This window comes from Canis lupus, chromosome 13 (assembly GCF_011100685.1).
Source record: "Canis lupus familiaris isolate Mischka breed German Shepherd chromosome 13, alternate assembly UU_Cfam_GSD_1.0, whole genome shotgun sequence".
In the NCBI taxonomy this organism is placed as follows: domain Eukaryota; kingdom Metazoa; phylum Chordata; class Mammalia; order Carnivora; family Canidae; genus Canis; species Canis lupus.
Genome location: NC_049234.1, coordinates 60,339,214 through 60,361,446, shown reverse-complemented (window position 1 = coordinate 60,361,446; position 22,233 = coordinate 60,339,214). Strand labels below are relative to the sequence as shown.

The window sequence follows — 22,233 nt, the reverse complement described above, 5'->3', positions numbered from 1 at the left end:
GTTTAGTGCCTTTCTGTGTCTGTCATGAATAAATAAATAAAACCTTTAAAAATAATAATAATAGTAAGTTAAGGTTTGCAACAGGGTTAAAAATGATAATCTATATATTAAATGTGTTTATCTCATAATTAATTTTTGAATGATTAAATGTTTTAACACACATTTTATTTAACTCAAAAAATAAAAAAAATAATAAGATGGTCAACTACAGAAAACCAAATAACATAAGATCTAAATTCAAGTCTGATTACTCCGCTGTACTTTGATTTTTATATCATGAAAAGCCTCATGTCTCAAAAACCGCTCAACTGTTGTTTTTTACTGTTGGTAGGGCCAGATTTTAGTGACCTCTATAACTAACAATTCTATTTTCTTAAACTTCTGCTGTCTTGAACCCATCAGCCACTTTCATTCAGCTAATACGCATCCAGCGCTTAGCGTGCTCAATGCCATGCAACATGCTAATTAGTGAGTAAAGAACCCTGTCCCTAAGTTACTGTACTATCAGGAAGCTGCACAAGTCAATTCTAATTACAGTGCAGGGGATTAAATGATAATGAGTTGAGTATAGGGTTTAAAGTTCACTGAGAAGGATACTCAGTTCTGCAAGAGTCATGTCATTTCTTTCAAAGGAAGCGCCATCTCATTAAAATTAAAAGACAAAAACAAGTCAGGTTTGGAGCTAACTGGATTGGAAGTATTGACGAGGGTTGAGAGGTGGGAGCAAGGGAGAATTTCTTCGGCTGAAGACAGGTGAGGCTCAGAAGCCTGAAAAAAAGAAAGGTGAAGGGTTCTTGGGCTCCACAAACCTTTAGACTTTTATTTTTTATATTCTTATATTTAAATTCAAATGGTGTCAGGGGTTAACTTTACATAGAAATTCCATACTGTCCCAATAAGCAAGTGACTGGGTGCAAAGAGAGGTGAGATTTTTTTTTAAGATAATAATTCAAAGGTGAGTGATGTCTACATTCTTTCCTTAGCTGTCATCTGTTTTTGATTTTCACAGCAGCTTCAGAGCTAAAAGCAAAGATCTTAAGTAGGAGGAGTTTTCTAGTGGACTTGTTAGGACACAACCAAGCACTACAAAGCCTTCTTTGACAGCTCTCAGTAAACTGAGCTACGTCTCCTGATCCAGGGTCCTCACGGCCCTCCTATTTTTTCTCTGTCCTTTCCTTCCCTCCTCTCACTCCTCCAGGAAATTTATTCTTTTGAAGATCAATCTCATTTCATTATTCTTCATTGAGTAAATAAGGGACCTCCCCCCTTCCCAGCTCCCTTATGTTTTGCTCCAAACTGCTTCTCCTTCATTTCCTCTTCATTTCCTCTCCCTCTCTTTCCTCAACCCACTGATAGCTATTGGCAAATTTAGGAATTTGATTTATGAGCCAGGAATGAAAAATAACAGCAGAGGTTTTTCACATTTCTGTATGAATGAGCATGACTCTGATTAAATGCATCAGCAGGTATGTATACATATCTGTGATACTCTTGCATCACAGACTCCAAAAAGCCAAGCCCCACAGTTTAATCCCCGCCTCCTTCTCTGGCATTAGGAATAAAAGCTCATCAGAAACATTCCAAATGCATAAGTGATGCATTTTGGTGGCCTAAAACCTGAGTGGAGATCGAAAATAACTAAATTGGATCACCCAGTATTTTTTCCCAGGATCATCTGGACAGGTTGTATTTTTACTATTACTATTTTTACTATTTAGATTTTAGATATAGGAAATTTAGGAGCAAATTATACAAAATTGTTAAAAAAGAAAAAAGAGAGAATAAAGCCTTTACTAATACTTTAGTTACTTAATAATGTAAAGCATTTTGAATGCTTTTTAAATCATTTGTTTGTCATTAAGAATAAATCTTGCATTATATTAGTGCTTCGTTGTTTAAGGAATTTTAACATAAAACTACAGTATCATAGTGACCCTGTAGGTTCTGCATGCTATATATATTCTCCATTTCACTAAGGAGGAAATAGAGCAAGTAGGGTAGAAATAGTTGAAGATAAAGCACAGTTTTAACAATTCTTTTTCAGGTTGGTATTTCTAGACAACAGTAACCTTTATACTCAGGGAATTAAACTGACAATTTCTAACTGAAATACATCCTTTGATAAAGAAGAGAGAAGCTAGAGACTTTTATTTTTTGTATTCTCATATTTAAATTCAAATGGTGTCAGGAGTTGACTTTACAAAGAAATTCTATACTGTCCCATTAAGCAGGTGACTGGGTGCAGAGAGATTTTTAAGATAATAATTCAAAGGTGATGTCTACATTCTCACATGTATGGAGGATGAGTCCATACATTGTGATAATTTACCAACAAATCTTAATAAGAAAAGAGATTTTATTATGTGCCACTCAGTTTAACTCTGAGACCAAAATAGAAGGGGCAGCCAGAAGTCAGCCAAGTGCAGAGTGATAAATCAGCTACTCCCAACTGACTGTAAGCCAGTTTTTGCTAAGTTGGCAGAAGACCAAGAAAATTGTTCACATGAATAAACAAATCAATAGGCTGGGCAAGTAACACCTGTTATACACTTTCTTCTGGTGAAAGATTTCTATTTTCTGAGAGCAAGGCAGATTTAGGGAACAAGCCGATTTATTAATAAGCCTAATTTCTAATCAAAATCTCATAATTTTGGTGAGAGTACATATAACATACCTGAGAGGGAGGTCTTGAAAGAGTTGAGCCTGCCATTAGGGACTGGGATTTTTTTCATGTTTAGTAAGAACATGCAGGACTAGTGTTGTTCTGGGATCCAAAACATATGGTGAGCCATTCTTTAGTCAAAAACAAACAAACAAATGAGAAACTCCTTCATTGTGTCTCTCTTCTGGTGTGTAATCTGAGGCCAAAGTGAAATAAATATCATATTGGGTTGTCCCAAAGACTTTTAGAGAAACAAACAAATAGAAATCACGTGTAAAAATCATGTTGGACATTTATAGATTTTATTCTCTCAGGTGAGAAAAACAGATTACTGATTATGTTTCTTCAGATAATTTTATATTTATGAAATATATTCTTGGGAATTTTGACGACACATATTTCCCCTGCTTAGAGGGGAGACGTTACCATGTAATGTGTAGTGTTTCTGAAAGGGTCCTAAGTATCTGGCTTCTTATCATGAACATGCTGTGGATTTCAAGATTTCAAACTCAATGACATTTCTACTATGTGATTAATCTGGCTTTTTATAGCATACAGAGCAGAACATAAGAAAAGCCACACAACAAACAAGATAACAGAATGGTGAAGCACCTGGGTAACAGTCTGTTGAGTGTCTGACTCTTGATTTCAGCTCAGGTCATGATCTCAGGATCATGAGATTGAGTCCTACATGGAGTTCCTCACTAAGTATGGAACCTGCTGGGGATTCTCTCTCTCCCTCTTCTTCTGTCCCCTCTCTCCCACCACCACTTCTTCTTTCTCTCTCTTAAAAAAAAAAAAGACAATAGAAGGGTGTAGGAGGTTAGTGAACCAATCTGAAGTCTGTGGGTTAGCATTTGAGACAAGGCCTTGGTCCAGTTCAGGTCAGTTCTCTGTTTCTTATGCTCAAGCAGTGAAGGATCTCAGTTCTGTTCAGAGAGCAAGTGGGCAAGAGCCTTGGATGGCAGCTGCCTTTTTAAAGTGGCCAGACATAGAGGGGGTTGTGTCTGAAGAGTCTGACAGCTTGTTGCCAAAATCCTCCCCTTTTTGAAGGGATTTAATCGGTCTCTGATCCCTGCAGATGTCCTCTGGTTCTGCTTGTTATCAGTTCAATTGACGCTGGTCCCAGTGATATGTCCTAGCTGTAGTACCTTTAATTGCTTGCATCATTGCTTGACATGAGAGACTCCATCCATCTTGCTCTACACACTTCTATGTATTACCATATGGATTTGGCATAATAACAATATAAGCTCATACTTATTAAACATTTATAATGAGAATTTATAATTTCTGTTAACTGTTTCAGGTAAGTATTATAATTTTTATTATTCTTGACTTGTAGTTCAGAAAATGGAGCACAGTTGAGCTGAAGTAATTTGCCAAGATAATACAATTTCAAATAGCAGAGCTAGGATTTAAACAAGATGGTCCACTTCAAGGCCCACACTCTTCTTTAAAAAAAAAAAAATCTTTTTAAAATTTATTTATTTGAAATATATATAGAGAGAGCACAGAGGGAGAGGGAGAAGCAGATTCTATGCTAAGCAGAGAGCCCAATACAGGGCTTGATCCCAGGATCCTGAGATCATGATCTGAGCTAAGGCAGATGCTTAACCAACTGAGCCACTCAGGCACTCCCATGACCCACACTCTTAGTAACTATATTCTATTCTCTGTTATGTTCACATTAGCCATCTAAATTAATATGATTATATAAACTTTTAACATATATATATTTCTCATTGTATGAGCACATTTAAATATTTAGGCAAGCATATCAACCATATCAACCATACCAACCGTGGCAAAAATTTGACACATTTGATTATATGAACAATAGACTTCTATGAAACACTATTAAAATAATTTATTAAGATAGCTTAAAGATTACTGGCATATAAGACAGAAATACCACACATATTTTCAATATAAAATCAACAATAAACTACTTGCTATGAAACAGTTAAGAAAAAGCAACAATCTTGATGGGCAAAATGGATCAAAATAATAAAATAATCAATATACTTATAAAAGAAGAAAAGATGAAAAATTATAAAATATCCCTGAAACACGGTTTTCCAATGATGGTGAGAATGTGAAAATACTGGCAATTTCATATAGTGTGCAAACTGGTATAATTTTAGTCATTAAAAAAAAGTTTAACAATGTTTTATATGGGCATACCTTTTTTTTTTTTTTGTAATTCCATTGTCACTGCAAAGATAAGTGTGAGATATACTCAAAGAGATGAATTACAGTACTATTTATATCTAAACAAAATTTGGGAAAAACAGGAATTTCCATTAGTAAAAAATCGTGTCATCTATGCTACACCCATACTAGTGACTGCTAGGTGTCATTTATAAGAATAAAGAGAATTTATGTATTAACATTTCACATTATATAATGAAAAAATAGAGCACAAAAAGAATGTAAAATATAATACAAATTAATTTAGATATGTAAATGTGTAGGTTAGTATCCAAACTCCACAAGGAGTTAACAAGCTCAACACCCAAAATACAAATAACCCAGTTAAGTAAGCAATGGGTAGAAAACATGATTTAATACTTTTCCAAAGAACACATCCAGATGGCTAACAGACACATGAAAAGATGCTTAATATTACTCAGGGGACTACAAATCAAAACCACAAGGAGATACCATCTCACACCTGTCAAAATGGCTAAAATTAACAGCACTAGAAACAACAGTTGTTAGCAAGGATGCAGAGAAAGGGGAACCATCTTATACTGTTGGTGGGAATGCAAACTGGTGCAGCCACTCTAGAGAACAGCATGGAGATTCCTTAAAATGTTAAACATAAAACTATTCTACAACCCAGTAAGGTGTTTACCCAAAGGATACAAAAATACAAATTCAAAGAAATATATCCACCCTGATGTTTATAGCAGCATTATTGGCAATAGTCAAAGAATGGAGAGGGCTCAAGTGTCCATGGACTGATGAATGGATAAAGAAAATGTGAGATAAATGATAGATAGATAGATAATAGATATAGATATATAATGGAATATTACTCAGCCATCAAAAGAATGAAACATCATGGATGAAGCTAGAGTATATTATGTTAAGTGAAATAAATCAGTCATAGAAAGATAAATACTGTATGATCTCACTCATATGTGGAATCTAAGAAAGAAAACAGATGAACATATGGGAAAGGGGAAAAGAAAAAAAAAAGAGAGAGGGAAATAAACCATAAGAGACTCTTAATGATACAGAACAAACTGAGGGTTGATGGAGAGTGGGTGGGGGATGGGCTAGATGGGTGATAGGTATTAAGGAGGGCATTTGTGATGATCAGTATTGAGGGTTGTACGTAAGTAATGAATCACAGAGTTCTACTCTAGAAACCAATATTGCACTGTATGTTAACAACCTAAAATTCAAATTTTAAAAAAATATATTTTTAAAAGAGTAAGTATGTGTCATTGTCATATCTCCAGAGCAAATCAAGGACATTTTGCCTCGAGGGTGTACTCAAGGTTATGGTTAAACAAAAGAAAAGAATGTGGGGAGGTGATGTGTTCAAGAAGGCTTCAGGTCACAGAGCAGTCATCATGGCAGATTTGTATTAGTCCAGTTCACAAAGATGAGTAAAGGGAGATCTAGAGAGGCTAATATCAAAGAAGGCTAAAATTCATTGAGATGCTATATTACAAACTCAGAATGAAGAAGAAAAGATAGTGAAAGAAGTTGAAAGTTAATGAAGGAAAGTTTGCTTAATTAAAAATCCTATGACCAACCCTGAACATGAAAGGTGTTGTCATGGGAATTATCAATGATAATCATCTTGCTTAACCTTATATGTTTCAGATAAGTCATTCAACGGGAAAATCTACCACCTTAGTGATCAAGTGTGAGAGTAAGGTAAAGGTAATGTGAGAGGTCCCAGAGGAATCTACTATAGCTTCAAGAATCCATGTCTTAGATATATCCATTTTGGTGTCATTAATTTCATCTTTTAAATACACTCATCAAGCATTTGAATCTTTTTGTTAAATGAAAAATATTCAGGAACTAAGGAAGCTATGACTTTGAGATCTGGCAGCAGCTATCAATTCTGATCATCAATCTTTTATTGTTATTTGATGTATACATATTAATCAGGGTGATTATTTGCCAAAATTTTATTGTATTTTTGAACTTCTTAGTCTTTTTACATACCCCATCAATTTTGACAAAGAAATGGAAGGCTCTGTTGTCTTTATTCATCATGGAATTCGCTATGCATATATTATGTATAAATATAATTCAAAATTTTTATAGTATTTATTTGAGAGAGAGCATTAGTGGGGAGAGGGGAAGAGCGGAAGAGAGACGCAGACTCCCCACTGAGCAGGACTTGATCCCAGGACCCCAGGATCATGACCTGAGTGGAAGGCAAAAGTTTAACCAAATGAGCCACCTAGGCATCACTAATGGTGTTTTTTTAGGTGCATGGAAGAGAGCATAGTATAATTATTAAAAATCTTGGGGATTATCCAAGGGTGCCTGTGTGGATCAGATTTTAAAATTTTTTGAAAAATAAATATAACACAAATGCTTCACATTATTTTTCATGTCGATTTTTTTAAGATTTATTTATTTTAGAGAAAAAGAGGGAGAGATGAGGGGTGGGCAGAGGGGGAGGAAGAGGAAATCCCAAGCAGATTCTGCATTGAGCATGTGGCGCTTGTTCCATTGTTTCATGACCTGAACTGAAACCAAGAGTCAGACGCTTAACCAATTGAACCACCCAGGTGCCCCTAGTTTTTACATAGTTTTAAATACTTTATAGTGCTTTGTACTTTATTATTCTTTTATCTTGTTAGGCTTACCTTCTTAATAGGATTAGAAATTCCCAAAGCACCAAGACTATATTATACAGTTCTTTAATATGCATTTAGTCTACATGCTCAATAGCTAAGAAATGCTGGAAACTCCAGAGAACCTCAATGTACAGAGCTATTATTAATTTTAAAACATTTAGAAGTACATATAAAGTGGAAAACATACCTTTTTTGTTTCAGTGCACCATCTTTAGGATGGAGCCTTCCAAACCTGACTATTGTACATTCTTTGGCAAAATCCATGGAATTCTAATGTATAAAGACTTCATGAAATATTGGGATGATGTGGAGACATTCCAGGCAAGACCAGATGATATTGTCATTGCCACCTATCCCAAATCTGGTAAGTTTCTTTATTATGTTAATGTTGTTCTCATCTATAAATTGCAAACCCACCTTGAATGGTAAATATTAAGCTGTTCACTTTTACCACATTCATTCTTCATATTAAAGTCCAGATATAGTAGTTTTAGTATAGATATGGCAAAAAGTGGATATTCAATTCTAAGAGCACAATCTGTACCTGTAACTTGAGCAGCACATTGACAGTAGTATTGTTGGCCACTTTAGAAAACTATGTGATATAAATAGATTACTATAGAACCAAAACTAAAATTTTAAACTACCAACTCTGCTTACCTAATGTCACTATTATCATTGTTGTATAAACAGAGTAGAAGTTATTTTTGCAAACTTTTAAAAAATTCTTTTTCAGCTAACCAGGTCTCCTTCCTTAAATCTGTCCCCCAAACTTCTTTTTTAAGCAACATCTTTTTTTTTTCCCCCCTGAGATTAGCTCAACTGTTAATCATAGTTCTGGAGTCTCACAATCATACACCTTTAGAAATTAGAAAGATCCTACCTAGACTTCTCTATCTGGTTGTTACATTTAACACTTACATAAGTTAAATACTAAGTAGATCTCACTCCATTATTATCTTACTCCACCACTGTAGGAATTCTTCCCAAACACACCCTGATAATCTCATTCTCTTGATTAATTTATGTCATTGCCCTTCCAGACTTTTTTAAAACCTTAAACTCAAATGTGGCATTTTATGCTTGGCATATTCTTGCCTCTTCAGCCTTCTGCCCACCTGTTTCTTCTTCAATTCTGTCTTCATAATTTATTTCCAATTCTTTCCCTCACCACTGTACCATTCTTAAGTGTCTGACCTTTGATTGGAAAAAAAAAAATTCTGTCTGGTAGAACCCTTCTCTACCTCACAAACCTGGTGAACTAATCTCAATAATACGTTAAGGCTAAGTTGAATCCTCATGTTGTCTCGAAGGCATTTCTTGTAAAAACATCACAGAGGGAGCAGCATGCTTACTTAAATGTTCCCCCTTTGCAGTTCTTTCAATTCCTGTGCCCACTTGTATTATAGCATCATAAGAAAAAAGAAGTGTTGTAATTATTGGGCACTGTTTCCAACTCATAAAAGTGCCTTTGAGCACCAAAAGGCAAAGATCAGATATGTTCTTTTCTGTATCCTCTGTCTTGGGTCTCAGTTCGAGGCATCAGAAGCTATCAGTAAAATGTGTAGTTGAACCATGCTTGAGTATATCATCTATTATTATTTTTTTCTCCTTATTTTTTTTCTTTTTTCCAAATTTACATTTTTATTTTGGTACAGTATTTGCATATATCTATTAGACAGAAAAGAAAGTCCAAATCCTATGCTCAAACTACATGTCTTTGAAGAATAGGTCTCTGTAACACATGAAACACTATCATAGTGAATATATCTTATTTAATTGTGTATTCTTGGCATTTAGCATAGTGACTAGCAGATACTCAATATATATGTGTTGAAAACAATTAATGAATGACACCTCCCTGCTCACATTATCCCAAAAAAGTAGGGAACACCTCTTCTCATTGACCTGTCTCTTCATCATTTCTTTGCATATTTTTCCCATTTCTGTTTCCCGTTTATTCATTCAGCGAATTTTTTTTAATCTTTTTTTTAAATTTTTTTAAATTTATTTATGATATATAGAGAGAGGCAGAGACACAGGCAGAGGGAGAAGCAGGCTCCATGCACCAGGAGCCCAATGTGGGATTCGATCCCGGGTCTCCAGGATCGTGCCCTGGGCCAAAGGCAGGCGCTAAACCGCTGCGCCACCCAGGGATCCCAAATTTTTATTGAGTTCCTGCTACGTGTCAAGTGTGATATTAGCCACTAGAGATATAGTGATGAATAAAACACATTTAAACTCTACCCTCTCAGATTTTATAATCCAGTAGGAAGTATAAATCAATTAGATGGCAGATATATTACAGAATGAATGTGCCTTGGTTGAAGAAAGTCCACCAAGGTATTGAGAGAACATATGAGAGGAGGACCTTGCCTGGGGCTCCTCAGAGGCTTCTTAGAGTCAGCAAAGCAAAGCAAAAACATAAGAGATTCAGCTCCTAGAAGAGTGTTCCAGGCTGAAAGAATAGCACATACATGGGCATGGGAGGTTCTGAGGGCATGCTTACTTTCTGGCTTCTTCAACTCTTTCCATTCTTCCTTCTTGACCATCTGTATTTAGTCCATTCTTCAAGACTTACCTGAAAGCTTTTTCCCTCTATTCCCCAATACTCATCTTTTCTTTCTTTGAATTAAACTCAGCATTCAATTGTGTATTATTTTCACTTGTACAACTTTAGTCAGCTTAAATATATTTATTGTTAACTTATCCTAGATGTCAGGGGATGCCTGGGTGGCTCAGTAGTTAAGTGTCTGCTTTCGTCTCAGGGCGTGATCCTAGAGTCCCAGAATCAAGTCCCACATCAGGCTCCTTGCATGGGGCCTGCCTCTCCCTCTGCCATTTCTCTGCCTCTATCTCTCTCTAGTCTCTCATGAATAAATAAATAAAATCCTTAAAGAAACAACAACAACAAAAAACTTGTCCTAGGGGTCAGGAGCTATATCTTATTTATCTTTGTTTTACCTGATAATGACTAATTAAATACAATACTTTTCATATAGTAAGAATTCAACAAATCAAGCCTCCTTACTTTTTAGATTTCAAAATTTAAATCCCCAACTGCTTACACAATGTCCCAATTCATCATGGACAAATTTGGATTCCTACCACAGCTGTGTCTTACTACAATATTTATCCTCATTTATTGAAGCTATTTTGGGGTCTTGCATGATTAAATATTAGAAGAAATGTTTCTTGAGTTCTGTGGCTATTCTGACATCTTTCAAATAATATTGCATTAGTACATTCCTACTTTGTCCAGTTATAAATACACTACTTGCATTGTCAGCCTGACATGGTCAGTGGAACACTGAGGTTTGTCTAATTTTTACAGGTACAACCTGGGTTAGTGAAATTGTATACATGATCTGCAAAGAGGGTGATGTGGAAAAATGCAAAGAAGATGTCATTTTTAATCGAATACCTTATTTGGAATGCAGAAAAGAAAATCTCATGAATGGTAATGTTTAAGTAGATTTTTAAAAGTAGATTTTAAAAGCTATGTACATATATTTTAAAGTATGGATATAGACAGTGCAAGAAAGACTGTTAAGTAAGAAAGACAATTAGTATTATGTCCTCTCCATGGAAAGCATGTAAATTTAAATTTAAATCTTGAGGTAACTGGGTGACGGGTACTGAGGAGGGCATTTGATGGGATGAGCACTGAGTATCATACTATGTGTTGGAAAATAGAACCTCAATAAAAATGAAAACAAAAACAAAAAACAAACAAAAAATAAATAAATCTTGAAAAAGTTTATAGTATAGCATTTGTCTGAAATAGAGTGAGTAAGGATAGCTCTTATATGCCTTCAGTAGAGCCTAGTAATATGTGAGCATTTATCTTTATATGAACTGAATGTGATAATACATTAAAAACTAGAAAAATATCCACAAAACTTTCAAGAATATATACAAAAAGATATTCATCACAGATTCTTTTAATGTTGTGCAAAATTAGAAACAATGTTTTAGTCAACAAAAGAATAGTTTAAAGTAATAGCAGTATGTAAATCATTAAAAATTTTAGGATGTTTTATGTTTCTTCACATCGCAGTTTTGGTAAAATATATTGAGGAAAATATCAATTAGAAAGTATTAAAAATTCCATCTGCATGTGTGGTATTTAGGTGGTTCTGAGACTGGTCATATTGATCCACAGTTGATGCTTGAACAATGCTGGGGTTAGAGATACCACATCTCACAGAATAAAAAATCTGCACATTAACTTTTGACTCTCTTCAAATTTAACTATTAATTGGAAGCCTTACTAATTACAAAAACTGTTGATGAATGCATATTTTGTGTGTTATATATGTATTATATACTGTACCCTTACAATAAGGTAAGATAGAGAAAAGCAAACGTTATTAAGAAAATTATAAGTAAGAGAAATTATATTTATACTACTGAACTGTAAAAAAAAAACCATGTATAAGTGGACTGGTGCAGTTCAAGCACATGTTGTTCAAGGGGCAGCTGTATTTATATGGAAGACTGACTACCAAAATGTTAATAATGATTTTCCCAGAATGGTGAAATTTTATTTTGTCTTATTTTTTATTTACAATTTCCTCTATCTAAACTTCTGTCATGGTATGTATTGTTGTTATTACTATGAATACAATATGGAATCTTAAAGTTAATTTCATTTTTAATATGTCTGTAAAATCCATATAAATATCATGTTTGAAGTTGTATATATTCTTTAATTTAAAAAAAAAAAAAACAGGAGTAAAACAATTAAAACAGATGGCATCTCCTAGAGTAGTGAAGACCCATCTGCCAGTTGAACTTCTTCCAGCCTCATTTTGGGAAAAGAACTGTAAGGTAACCAGAGTCAAATATTCTTAAAATTTCACATTTGTTTGTTCTTTTATGGAATTGACAGATATTTAATAAATGTGGATTAAGATCAGTAGAGTCAGAGTCTAGATTTCAACTCCAACTCTAGGGATGATTTGGATACTATAAGCCACAGCTTCCTCATCTGTAAGAGAAGGTTAATACCATCTTCTTTATGGAGTTGTTATAAGGATTAAATGAAGTAATGCTTGTTAAGTGCTTAATAAAGTATCTAGTATATTGTTAACAATAAATGGTAGCTTCTTTTGTATTTGTTGTTATTACTAATGGTATTGGACGTATTCCTTTTTGCAAACTATCGTGCTTGGCATAATAAAGCATGCAAGTGAACTAGTCAAAGATAAGCCAGACAAGTGTCATATAATAATTATTTACCAAGTTCCTATCATGTGATGTGCCTATCATGTGCCAGCAACACAATGATTAATAAGACACATGCAATCTTTGTCTTCAAAGATCCAGTGGGGGAAAGGGGCAAACAGACAATGTAGGAGGTGTCACAGGTCAAGTAAGAAGAGAATTCTAGCCCAGACATTGAGAGCAGGGCCGGTGTCTAAAAGCAGGTAACATCTCAGCTGATATTTAAAAGATGTACAGGAGTTAGTTCTTATAATCCCAGAGGCAACCGCAGTGAGGATCTGAAACAAGTTCAGTTTAGCTGCAAGGTTGAATGTACACATTGACTGGATAAATGAAAGGAGATAAACTAAAGCTTGACCACAACAGACAATGAAGCTAAGTTAAGAAGTTTGAATGATATTTGATAGCAATGAGTTACAGACCTTTTAAGTTGATGATTGACTTTATCGGTTTTGCTTTTTACAAACAGTGATACATGTAACCCTAAAATATTAAGTCTTGGATCATTGATGCTGTTTCTCAAGACCTTTCTAGCTTTTCTTAGGATAAGCTATGACCCATATATACTACACAAATGAGATGTTGAAGTACTATATGCAGTCATAATAACAAAATAGGGGGCTGGCTTATCACAGTCATGAAACATTTTTACTGTACATTGTGCTCCATAGTTACTTGGTTTATTTGACATTTTTATGGAGATCCATGGTCCGGAATTCTAAAGATTCTAATGTTTCTTGTTTGTTTTTTAACTTTTATCGAAAGCAATTCTAGATAGAACATATACATCTTGCTGATATTATTCCATACATAAGTTTTCTTTCATTAGTGAATGCCATTTATGTATTTTGCAGGAGATGTGTAATCATTTTTCAAGAGATTTGACCAAGTCACATTTTTCCTTTGCAGAATGGGCTGTAGCCCCTTCAATTATCAAATGAAAATAGATACATTTGCAATAGTCTTAGTATTTTTTTGCAATGTTTACTAAATTGCTTAATCTTCACAAAACTGCTCATCACCTCAGAGATGCATCAAACAAGTGGATTAGTGTCCTGAGTATTTCTGGAATAATTCACTGGGAGACAAGTAGATAGATGGATTGAAACTATTTGTAAAAGTGTATCTGGAATGGTGAGCCAGAAGTGAGATGTGATTTTTTCAAAAGTAGAGGGGAACAGGGCTCAAACCAATAGATAAGAGAAATAATTGAAATAAAAAAATTTGAGGCCCTAGAATTGTTGCAGGACACGTATATTGGGAATAACTAATAAGGAAGAAGGGAAGAGTAAACTGTCTTGGAAGAATACATGATGTTCCAGAATAGGGCTTCAAAAGTGAAACCTTTAGGGTTTCATGACAAGATTCACAATTTGGTCATAAAAGTGGTTAGCTGAAGTAAAAATAAAAGTAACAATCAATGATTACAAGACCATAGAGAATCAGATGGTTCATGCATGCAGATACTAAAATTACACTGGATGAGGACAAGATTAAGAATGGAGAATAATACTATAAGGCAGATGTTCACATTTTCAATTACAGCAAGAGAATGACCACAAGTTTATAAAGGCTTTAGCTGGGAAATGTATGAACTGAATATCACAGGAACAGAGGTTTTTCAAGTGTAAGATTTTTAAAGATTCTATTTATTTGAGAGTGAAAAAGAAAGCACAAGTTGAGGGGAGAGGGAGAAACAGGCTTCCCATGGAGCAAGGAGCCCAAGGTAGGACTCAATCCCAGGACCCTGAGCCAAAGGCAGATGCTTAACCGACTGAGCCACCCAGGCATCCCTCAAATGTAGAATGTTTCAAATGGATTATGATCCCAAGTGAATTGTGGGTAAACTAGCAACTTTGACTGTAGGCAAAGTCCTGTTTTCAGGAAAGACCTAGATTTTCCTCCAAGACAGGAAGAGCATGTGTGGTAAAAAGTGGGATATAGAATAGTTTCTGCCAAAACACAGATAAGATAAACTAATGGGAGTTTAGGGGAAGAGGGATTACTTTTGTTCACCCTATCCCATCTGGGGAAATAAAAAGCTTCACAGAGACCTGGAGCCAAGCTTTAAATATGGATCCTATTTTGAGATGTAAAGAATATTCAAGACAGAGGGAGATGCAAGCAGTAAAAATGAAGAAAAGCAAGCAGTAAAAATTCTGAAGTAAATCCATGGATATAGTGGCAAAGCTATATGTAAAAAGCTAATATGCAAAAGGAAGTAGGAAGAGTATTAAATTAGGTTGGAAAAGTTCATAAGGCTAATGATAGCTTTGATAAGAAAAGAAAGTTCACTTTTTATTTATAGGAGGTTTATCTCGCAGGACCTTAAAATGAGAGCCATATTTTTTTTAAAAATATTTTTTGAGAGACAGTGAGAGGGCTATATTTCTTAAAATAAACTAGAGGATTTCTTTAAAATTGTTTGACAGTATAGAAACTTGAAGAGTTAAGACAAGCTAGTGAGCCAAATCAAATTCAGTAAAGAGCGGTGAGTCATGAGTAGCCTTCCCTGGTGGCAATGGGTCAGGTGCCTGAAGATGGAAGTGGAGCCCATGGAGATACTGGAGGTTACTTCTGCAGATCTTTTCCTGCAGCATTGAGTATGAGACCTAGGAGAGATCATAAAGTTCTGGCCCAACTCACTTATTGTACAGAAAATTTAGAGCCAAAATTGGTGCTTTGCACAAGATGATAGAACTTTTTAGTGCCAGATGGGCAATTAAAACTAAGGCTTCCTGATAGCTATTTCTGATTGGTGATTCTTCTGTATGTAATAAGGAAACTCAACAAGATGTTGGTGAAGATTATTTTTTCACTGAGACCAATAAGCATATAATTAGACCCTCAATAAACATGTTCTTGCCTTCTAAGATTACATGAAATTTGTAACATTAAGATGAGTTATAAAATGTGAAAATGGCATGAAAAATAAAAAATGAGAACTAGCCCTGAACAACTGTACAAAGGATGCTGTCATGTCAAGTTGCTGAAGAATTTTTCTTCTTTATAATTTTTTATATTTTAAACACTATCTACAGGGAATATGTATGATACTTGCAGTTGAAAGCATTAAGTGTTTTCTTTTTACATCTTGATGAGACTACATTTGAAAAAAATTAGTGATTTAATATATAATTTCATCTTCTTAGGTGATCTATCTTTGCCGGAATGCCAAAGATGTAGTTGTTTCTTATTATTATTTCTTTCGAATGATAACGGCTCATCCAGACCCTGGATCTTTTCAAGAGTTTGTGGAAAAATTCATGGATGGACAAGGTAAAGGCAGCTTCTTTTCTCTCAATTCTTTCAAGGTAAATTATACAAGACAAATGACATTTCTGAGCAAAAATTTTTGTTGTCTGCTCTGATCTGTTATCTTCCCTGATCCTTAATTAAAACACAGAAATTCCTAAAGCCTTTGAACTCTAGAACAAGCATAAGGTTTCCAGATGTGGATGGCAAATTGCAGAATCTGGACACTTCAGTTCAGTGCCTAAAAATAAATATATAAAAGTGTGTTTGGAGGTTAGAATAAGAGATTTTCCTCTCTAAGACAGATTCGGTGTTCAATTCTTTCATTTCTATTGGAAAAAAAAAAAAGTGTTTCACAACTTTACAACTCTACTGAATAAGGGGGCAAGGAAATAGAGAAGAGAGAATGCTCACTTGTTTCCAAGGAAAGTTTCATATGCTTTATGGGGTCAGAATTCACAAAGAAGTCTGAATATCTACAAAGTTCTTATTCTTTCCACTCAGGGTATAGTCTGAATGTTTCAACTAGATTTCTCAAAACCATACAAGAATTACTTGAGCAGAAATTCTGGGAAATTTTACCTTTTTATTTAACTCCAGACTACAGCAACTATTTAAAATTGAGGAAGAAAGTGTTCAGGAAAGTCCAGTATTATGTAAAGAAGGCCATTCTGATCCTGTAGCAATAATTGCAGGAAAATTGATAATAATATCATCTTTATATCCATACAAGATATTATTGACTCATAAAAGTAGAATATATGTACTTTATGTTTGTTGCATTTTGGAAAAAATTCTGCTAAAGCATCATGAATTAAACATATGCCTCAAGATCATCAAAATTCCCATCGTAAGGCAGAGAAAGATAATATTGCACCTCTGCAAAATGGATGAATAAGATCACTATAATTATCATTATCTCAGTTTTTCTGTTAAGAACAATTGCCAATAGAGTCAAAGAACAGAAGTGATAGTTAATGACAATACAAAGCAGAATACTTTGACTCACATAGCATTACATTATTCTGTCAGCATTTTATTGGGTGAAACACTGGGATATGCATGAGACAAGATAAGGGAAGAGAGATACAGCATTTCAGCATATCACATCATCTTCAAAATCTTCTTTTTTGAAATGAGAATAACACTAAAGGCCCTGACAAAACATCCCTACTATATAAACTGCAAGTAGTATAATAAAAAATTACATAGTTACTAGCTTTAGTTGCCAAAGCTAATTTGTAAATGGTAAATTGGAGACCTAGACTGAATTCAGATTAAAAAATTATTAATAATTCTACTAACTCAACTCTCTTCACTGACAACTTGATTTTACACACACACACAAACACACATACTTCAAAAATGCTCCTATAAGCTCTGAATCAAGTTAATGGGACAGGGATTTCCTGCACTTTTTATGTGTCATAAACAATTTCAGAATGATGAAAGTTTAGAGTAGGTTCCTGCACATGGATTACTCAACAAACTTTGCCTCTCTTGCTGCAGAGAAATTTGCTTAAGATGTGTGACTGATCCTAGGTTTCATTCCATGATCATTTATTTGTATTTATTTGTTGCTTCTGTTGTTTGAATACTCATTTTCAAGCTGTATAAGGATGCTACTATGCCCTTATATTATTTTTATCTCTAACTTTAGTGCCATATGGTTCCTGGTATAAACATGCAAAATCTTGGTGGGAAAAGAGAAAGAATCCACATGTGCTATTTCTTTTCTATGAAGACATGAAGGAGGTGAGAAATTGAAAACATATGGGCTATTGTACATCTGAGACTAATATAACATTTTATGTTATTTAAATAAACATTTTACAAAAAGAAAACATATGGGCAATTTAGTGATTTCTAAAATATTAGCATTTGACAACACTCTAGATATAAAAATCTGTCTTTGAATAGATAATGCAGCCACCTCCAAATAGTATTTAACTTTAGTAATTACTTAATTACTAAAGTAATTAATCACTAATTAATTAGTAATTAGTTACTAATTAGTAATTAGTTACTAATTAATTTAGTAATTATTTAAAATAATTAATTTTAAATACCTCCAAAATGTATTTAACTTTATTTATTTATTTATTTTTTGGTATTTAACTTTAGTAATTAAGTCTTCAAAATATTTTTTCTTCTTAGGATATCAGAAAAGAGGTGATAAAAGTGATGCAATTTCTTGGAAGGCAGCCAACAGAGGAGCTTGTGGACAAGATTGTACAGCATACTTCATTCCAGGAGATGAAGAACAATCCATCTACCAATTATACAACAGTACCAGATGAAATCATGAACCAAAAAGTTTCTCCCTTCATGAGAAAGGGTGAGAAAGTCATGCAATTTGCCTCAGTTGCTATCAGAAGTTACATGTTGAAATTGTTATAGGCAAACACCTATTAAAGTCTATTCTTGCCTTGTGGACCCAGTTGGTTTTCTTCAGAGCTGTTGCACATTTGACCAATCTTTTTACTGAGTTACCAGTTCTGTAGAGGCATTAAAATGGTACTACTACTACGACTACTAAATTGCTACTACTTCATGATTACTTATTATATGCAGCATATTAAGAATGGCCAGCAGCCACCCCAGCCTCAACACTAATACCACACCCTACTAGCTATTATATATAAAGCCTGTATGCCTTGGTGATGTACCGTGTATGTTATATAAATGTATATAATTTTAAAATTCTAATTCTCTTCAAATTAAAATCAGACACTCAAAAGAAAACTTCTATTATTATCTCATTTTGAAATGAGGAAATAAGCCTAGAATAATTAGCTTTTCCTTGACCAAGTGGCAAATATTTTTCAAGACCAAGTGGCAAGACCCAAATTCATCAAATTGTACAAATATATACAGTTCTTTGTATATCAGATAACCTCATTAAACCTGTTTTAAAAGGATTACATTTCAAAGCACTTGCTGGAAAATACAGCTTTGTTTAGCAAAATATCAAAATACAGTGAAGTGACATTCTGTTGGAAGGAGGAATGGTCTGATGAGATGTGGTCAGTTTATAAATCCAAAGGCATGTAGAATATGTAGAGTATTGGGGCATGGGTCTACTTGTAAGTGAAGCAGAAACAGAATAGAGAAAATCTTGCTCTTTAGACCAAACTTTTAGTGACAGTGTCAGAAATTTTTAAGATAGTAAGAATAACAAACCTGCCACTGGCACCAACAGAAAGCCCCTGAAAAGAGAGTTGGCATATGGATTATATTTTAATTGTTTAGTTTTCAGATGATCTCAGTCTTCTTTTTCATAATGTCCACATATATTTTTAAGATAACATAATGGACTTAAAATAGTTATCCTTGTAAAGGGCTGCTTTGTGCTATGCCCTTAGACCCTACCCAATTCTCAACATACATTTTCTGTCTTTGGGGGTTATTTTACTGGGAAAGTTTAGAGCTCCTTGAACTAAGGGGAAGGGAACTACTAATCTAAAATACTCCTTCTGCTAGGGGAAGGTTAGATGTGATGGAAAACAAAAGAAAAGAACCTACTAGTCTTGCAGTAACACAAGGTGGAAAATGCTGAGAAACTTACATGTCAATGGCAGCAAAAATGGAGAGAAAGCAATGGATAGGAAGAAAGTCTGAATATGAGTATAGAATTAGATGTAGTTGAGGACAACTTCCAAATTTATGCTTTGGATACCTGGTGCTGACTTTAACAGCTTATGGAAAAGGACACAAAGAAAACACAATTTTGTGGGGAAGAAAATGAATTTAATTTTGAACTAAGTTGAATTTGAGCTAGTTGTATGGAATCCAGGTGGAAATATCATATTGACAGTTGGCCATGGAGACATAAGCCTGGATTTGAAGTTAGTATGAAGATGATAGTTGAAATTTGGAGAGCGTGGCTAAGCATGGACCTCATCTTAGGAGCTCTAGTATTTCAGGGACAATTAGAGAAGAAAAATTAAGTAGCATAAGAAGAAAGAATCAGAGAAAGAAATTTGCTGGGTCTTATTTGTTAAGAATCAGGACAAATCTTTCTTTGCAAGCTTGAATATACATATTTGTGTGTGTATATATATATGTATGTATGTAAACACATACTATTTATGGTATATATTTTATTTATAATTGAAGATTTAAGAATAGAATTTGATCAGGTATTAATGAAAGTAATGAGTATTAGAAAATTTCATAATTATGGCTAGAAAACATAATTTTTTTACTGTTTGCTCTTCTGTTATAGGGATTGCTGGAGACTGGAAGAATCACTTTACTGTAGCCCTGAATGAGAAATTCGATATACATTATGAGCAGCAAATGAAGGGGTCCACACTGAAGTTAAGAACTGAAATTTAAGAAGGATTTTCTTAATATACCTAAAATTAAATATATCTAAGATTTCTTCTCATATTCTTCACTTTTTTTCAAATTTTAAATTGTTAGGTGCTTAGGTGGCTCAGTCGCTTAAGTGTCCCACTCTTGATTTTGGCTCAGGTTCATGATCTCAGGGTAATGAGATCAAGCCTTGCATTGAGCTCTGCACTGAGTATGGAACCTGCTTCAGAGTTTCTTTCTTTCTCCCTCTTCTCCTGTCCATCCCCCCACTTGTGCTCTCCCTCCCTCTTTCTCTTTCTCTACAAAAAAAAAAAAAAAATTCGATTGGTAGAGAACTATATAAAGGATCATGATCAGATTCACATGATTATTAAGATGCTCATATAAAAACAAGAAGTTTTTTCCCTGTTATGATTTTTTTTTCAAATACTACACAAATCTCTAATCTATAAATTATTACAAATCTCTGATTTATGTGTATGATGTAGGAACACACAGATAGTTTGAATTGTCAGAATCACACTCCAAATTCTTTATTTTTGTAGTTACTTTTTTCCATTTAGTAACACATTTAGCATATGCATATATTTATATATACATATATGCACAAATATATATATTAATAACTGTGCCTGAACTTTGAAGACCTTGGGAGAAAAAATTAAAGAATAAATACATTTGGGGTAATAACTATACCTACTATTTCCTTCTTGATATCCTTTCATTTTCTGCAAACTGGCTTAATTTGGAATTTACCTTAGTCTAATATAAATTTGGACAGAACAGATTTCCAGATGTATGTCAGTAATCCTAGTGAGTACTATTTATGCTTGAATGTCTTGAGAAATATTTATGCTCCAGAGGTCCTTTTCTCCTATATGCAATGTAATGAATACAAGTTCGGTAAAGTTTTAAAGAATGTGATATTTGCCTGTAAAAAACAAAGCAAAAATAAAAGTAAGAAGAGGAATTATTATTTTCTATTTAAGCACTGCTGTTTTGGCTTGTGTCTCCTATTTTTCTGTATTTTATTGATGATTTTTTTCTATATTATGCTTATTATAACACTCAATGCTTCCTTTCTCTAAGTTGGAAGACACACAAGATTGTGAAAAAAAATCAGTGTCTTTAGAATATTACATCTTTTATTATTAAGCTAAAAGATAGAGATAAACTGATAGGATTTGTGCTCTTATTCCTTGAAGAAAAATTTAGGGATTTCTCAGCACTCTGTTCAATAATTATAATTTTTCAGAATCAAAGCAATTTTTTTAAAAAAATGTGTAACAGTTACACATAATGCAAAAATTGGAGAATCTCAAAAACTATTAAGATTTGGTTGGGGTGGGATGTGAGGTAGAATTTCAGTCTATAAAAGAAACAATTGTTATTATTTTTTAAATATTTATTCTGTCATGGTTGTTTTTCATTTATCATTATAGTTTATAATAACAGCTTTTTAACTGTGTAGTTTGTAAAACTAATTGTTGGTCTTGCCTACATATTAAAACTAAACAAGAATAAACTCATGTATCTTTCTGACTTTAGTTCTTTAGTGAACCAATGTATTCCAAATTGGCCTGACTGAAATTTGGACCAATCATATTTCCCCATAGTATGTCCAGAAATATTTGTAACTTTCTTGGAGAAAGAAAGAGACTAGGATCTGCTTAAAATTCAGATAGGAACTTAAAACCCTCTGAGTTCCTTTGTCGTCTTCCCTAACCTGGACTTAACGTCTGTGTGAGCTGGAGACAGTTTAGAGCCTTGGACAGCATCATGAGGTGGGATTACAAGGGTAGCCCTTGTAGCTTTGGTTCTGTGCCTCCAGGAAAGCTAGAAATGTCTAATTATCTTAGTCTTTAAGGCTTCCCAATAATTAAATCTCTAGAACAATATCTTCAGGACAAGTGCTAGATATTTAGAAAC

The 22,233-nt window shown here is 34.0% G+C and overlaps 1 protein-coding gene across 1 annotated transcript; it reads left to right on the top strand.

Annotated features, from left to right (window-relative positions):
• Window positions 1-1,556: 1,556 nt before the first annotated feature.
• On the top strand, window positions 1,557-21,833 carry LOC482182 (sulfotransferase 1E1). Its single transcript, XM_038556241.1, has 8 exons — window positions 1,557-1,683; window positions 7,702-7,864; window positions 10,835-10,960; window positions 12,236-12,333; window positions 15,882-16,008; window positions 17,645-17,739; window positions 18,142-18,322; window positions 20,213-21,833. Exons 2-8 carry the CDS (start codon window positions 7,717-7,719, stop codon window positions 20,323-20,325), a joined length of 888 nt encoding a protein of 295 aa, XP_038412169.1. The 5' UTR covers window positions 1,557-1,683; window positions 7,702-7,716; the 3' UTR covers window positions 20,326-21,833.
• The last annotated feature ends 400 nt before the right edge of the window (window positions 21,834-22,233 follow it).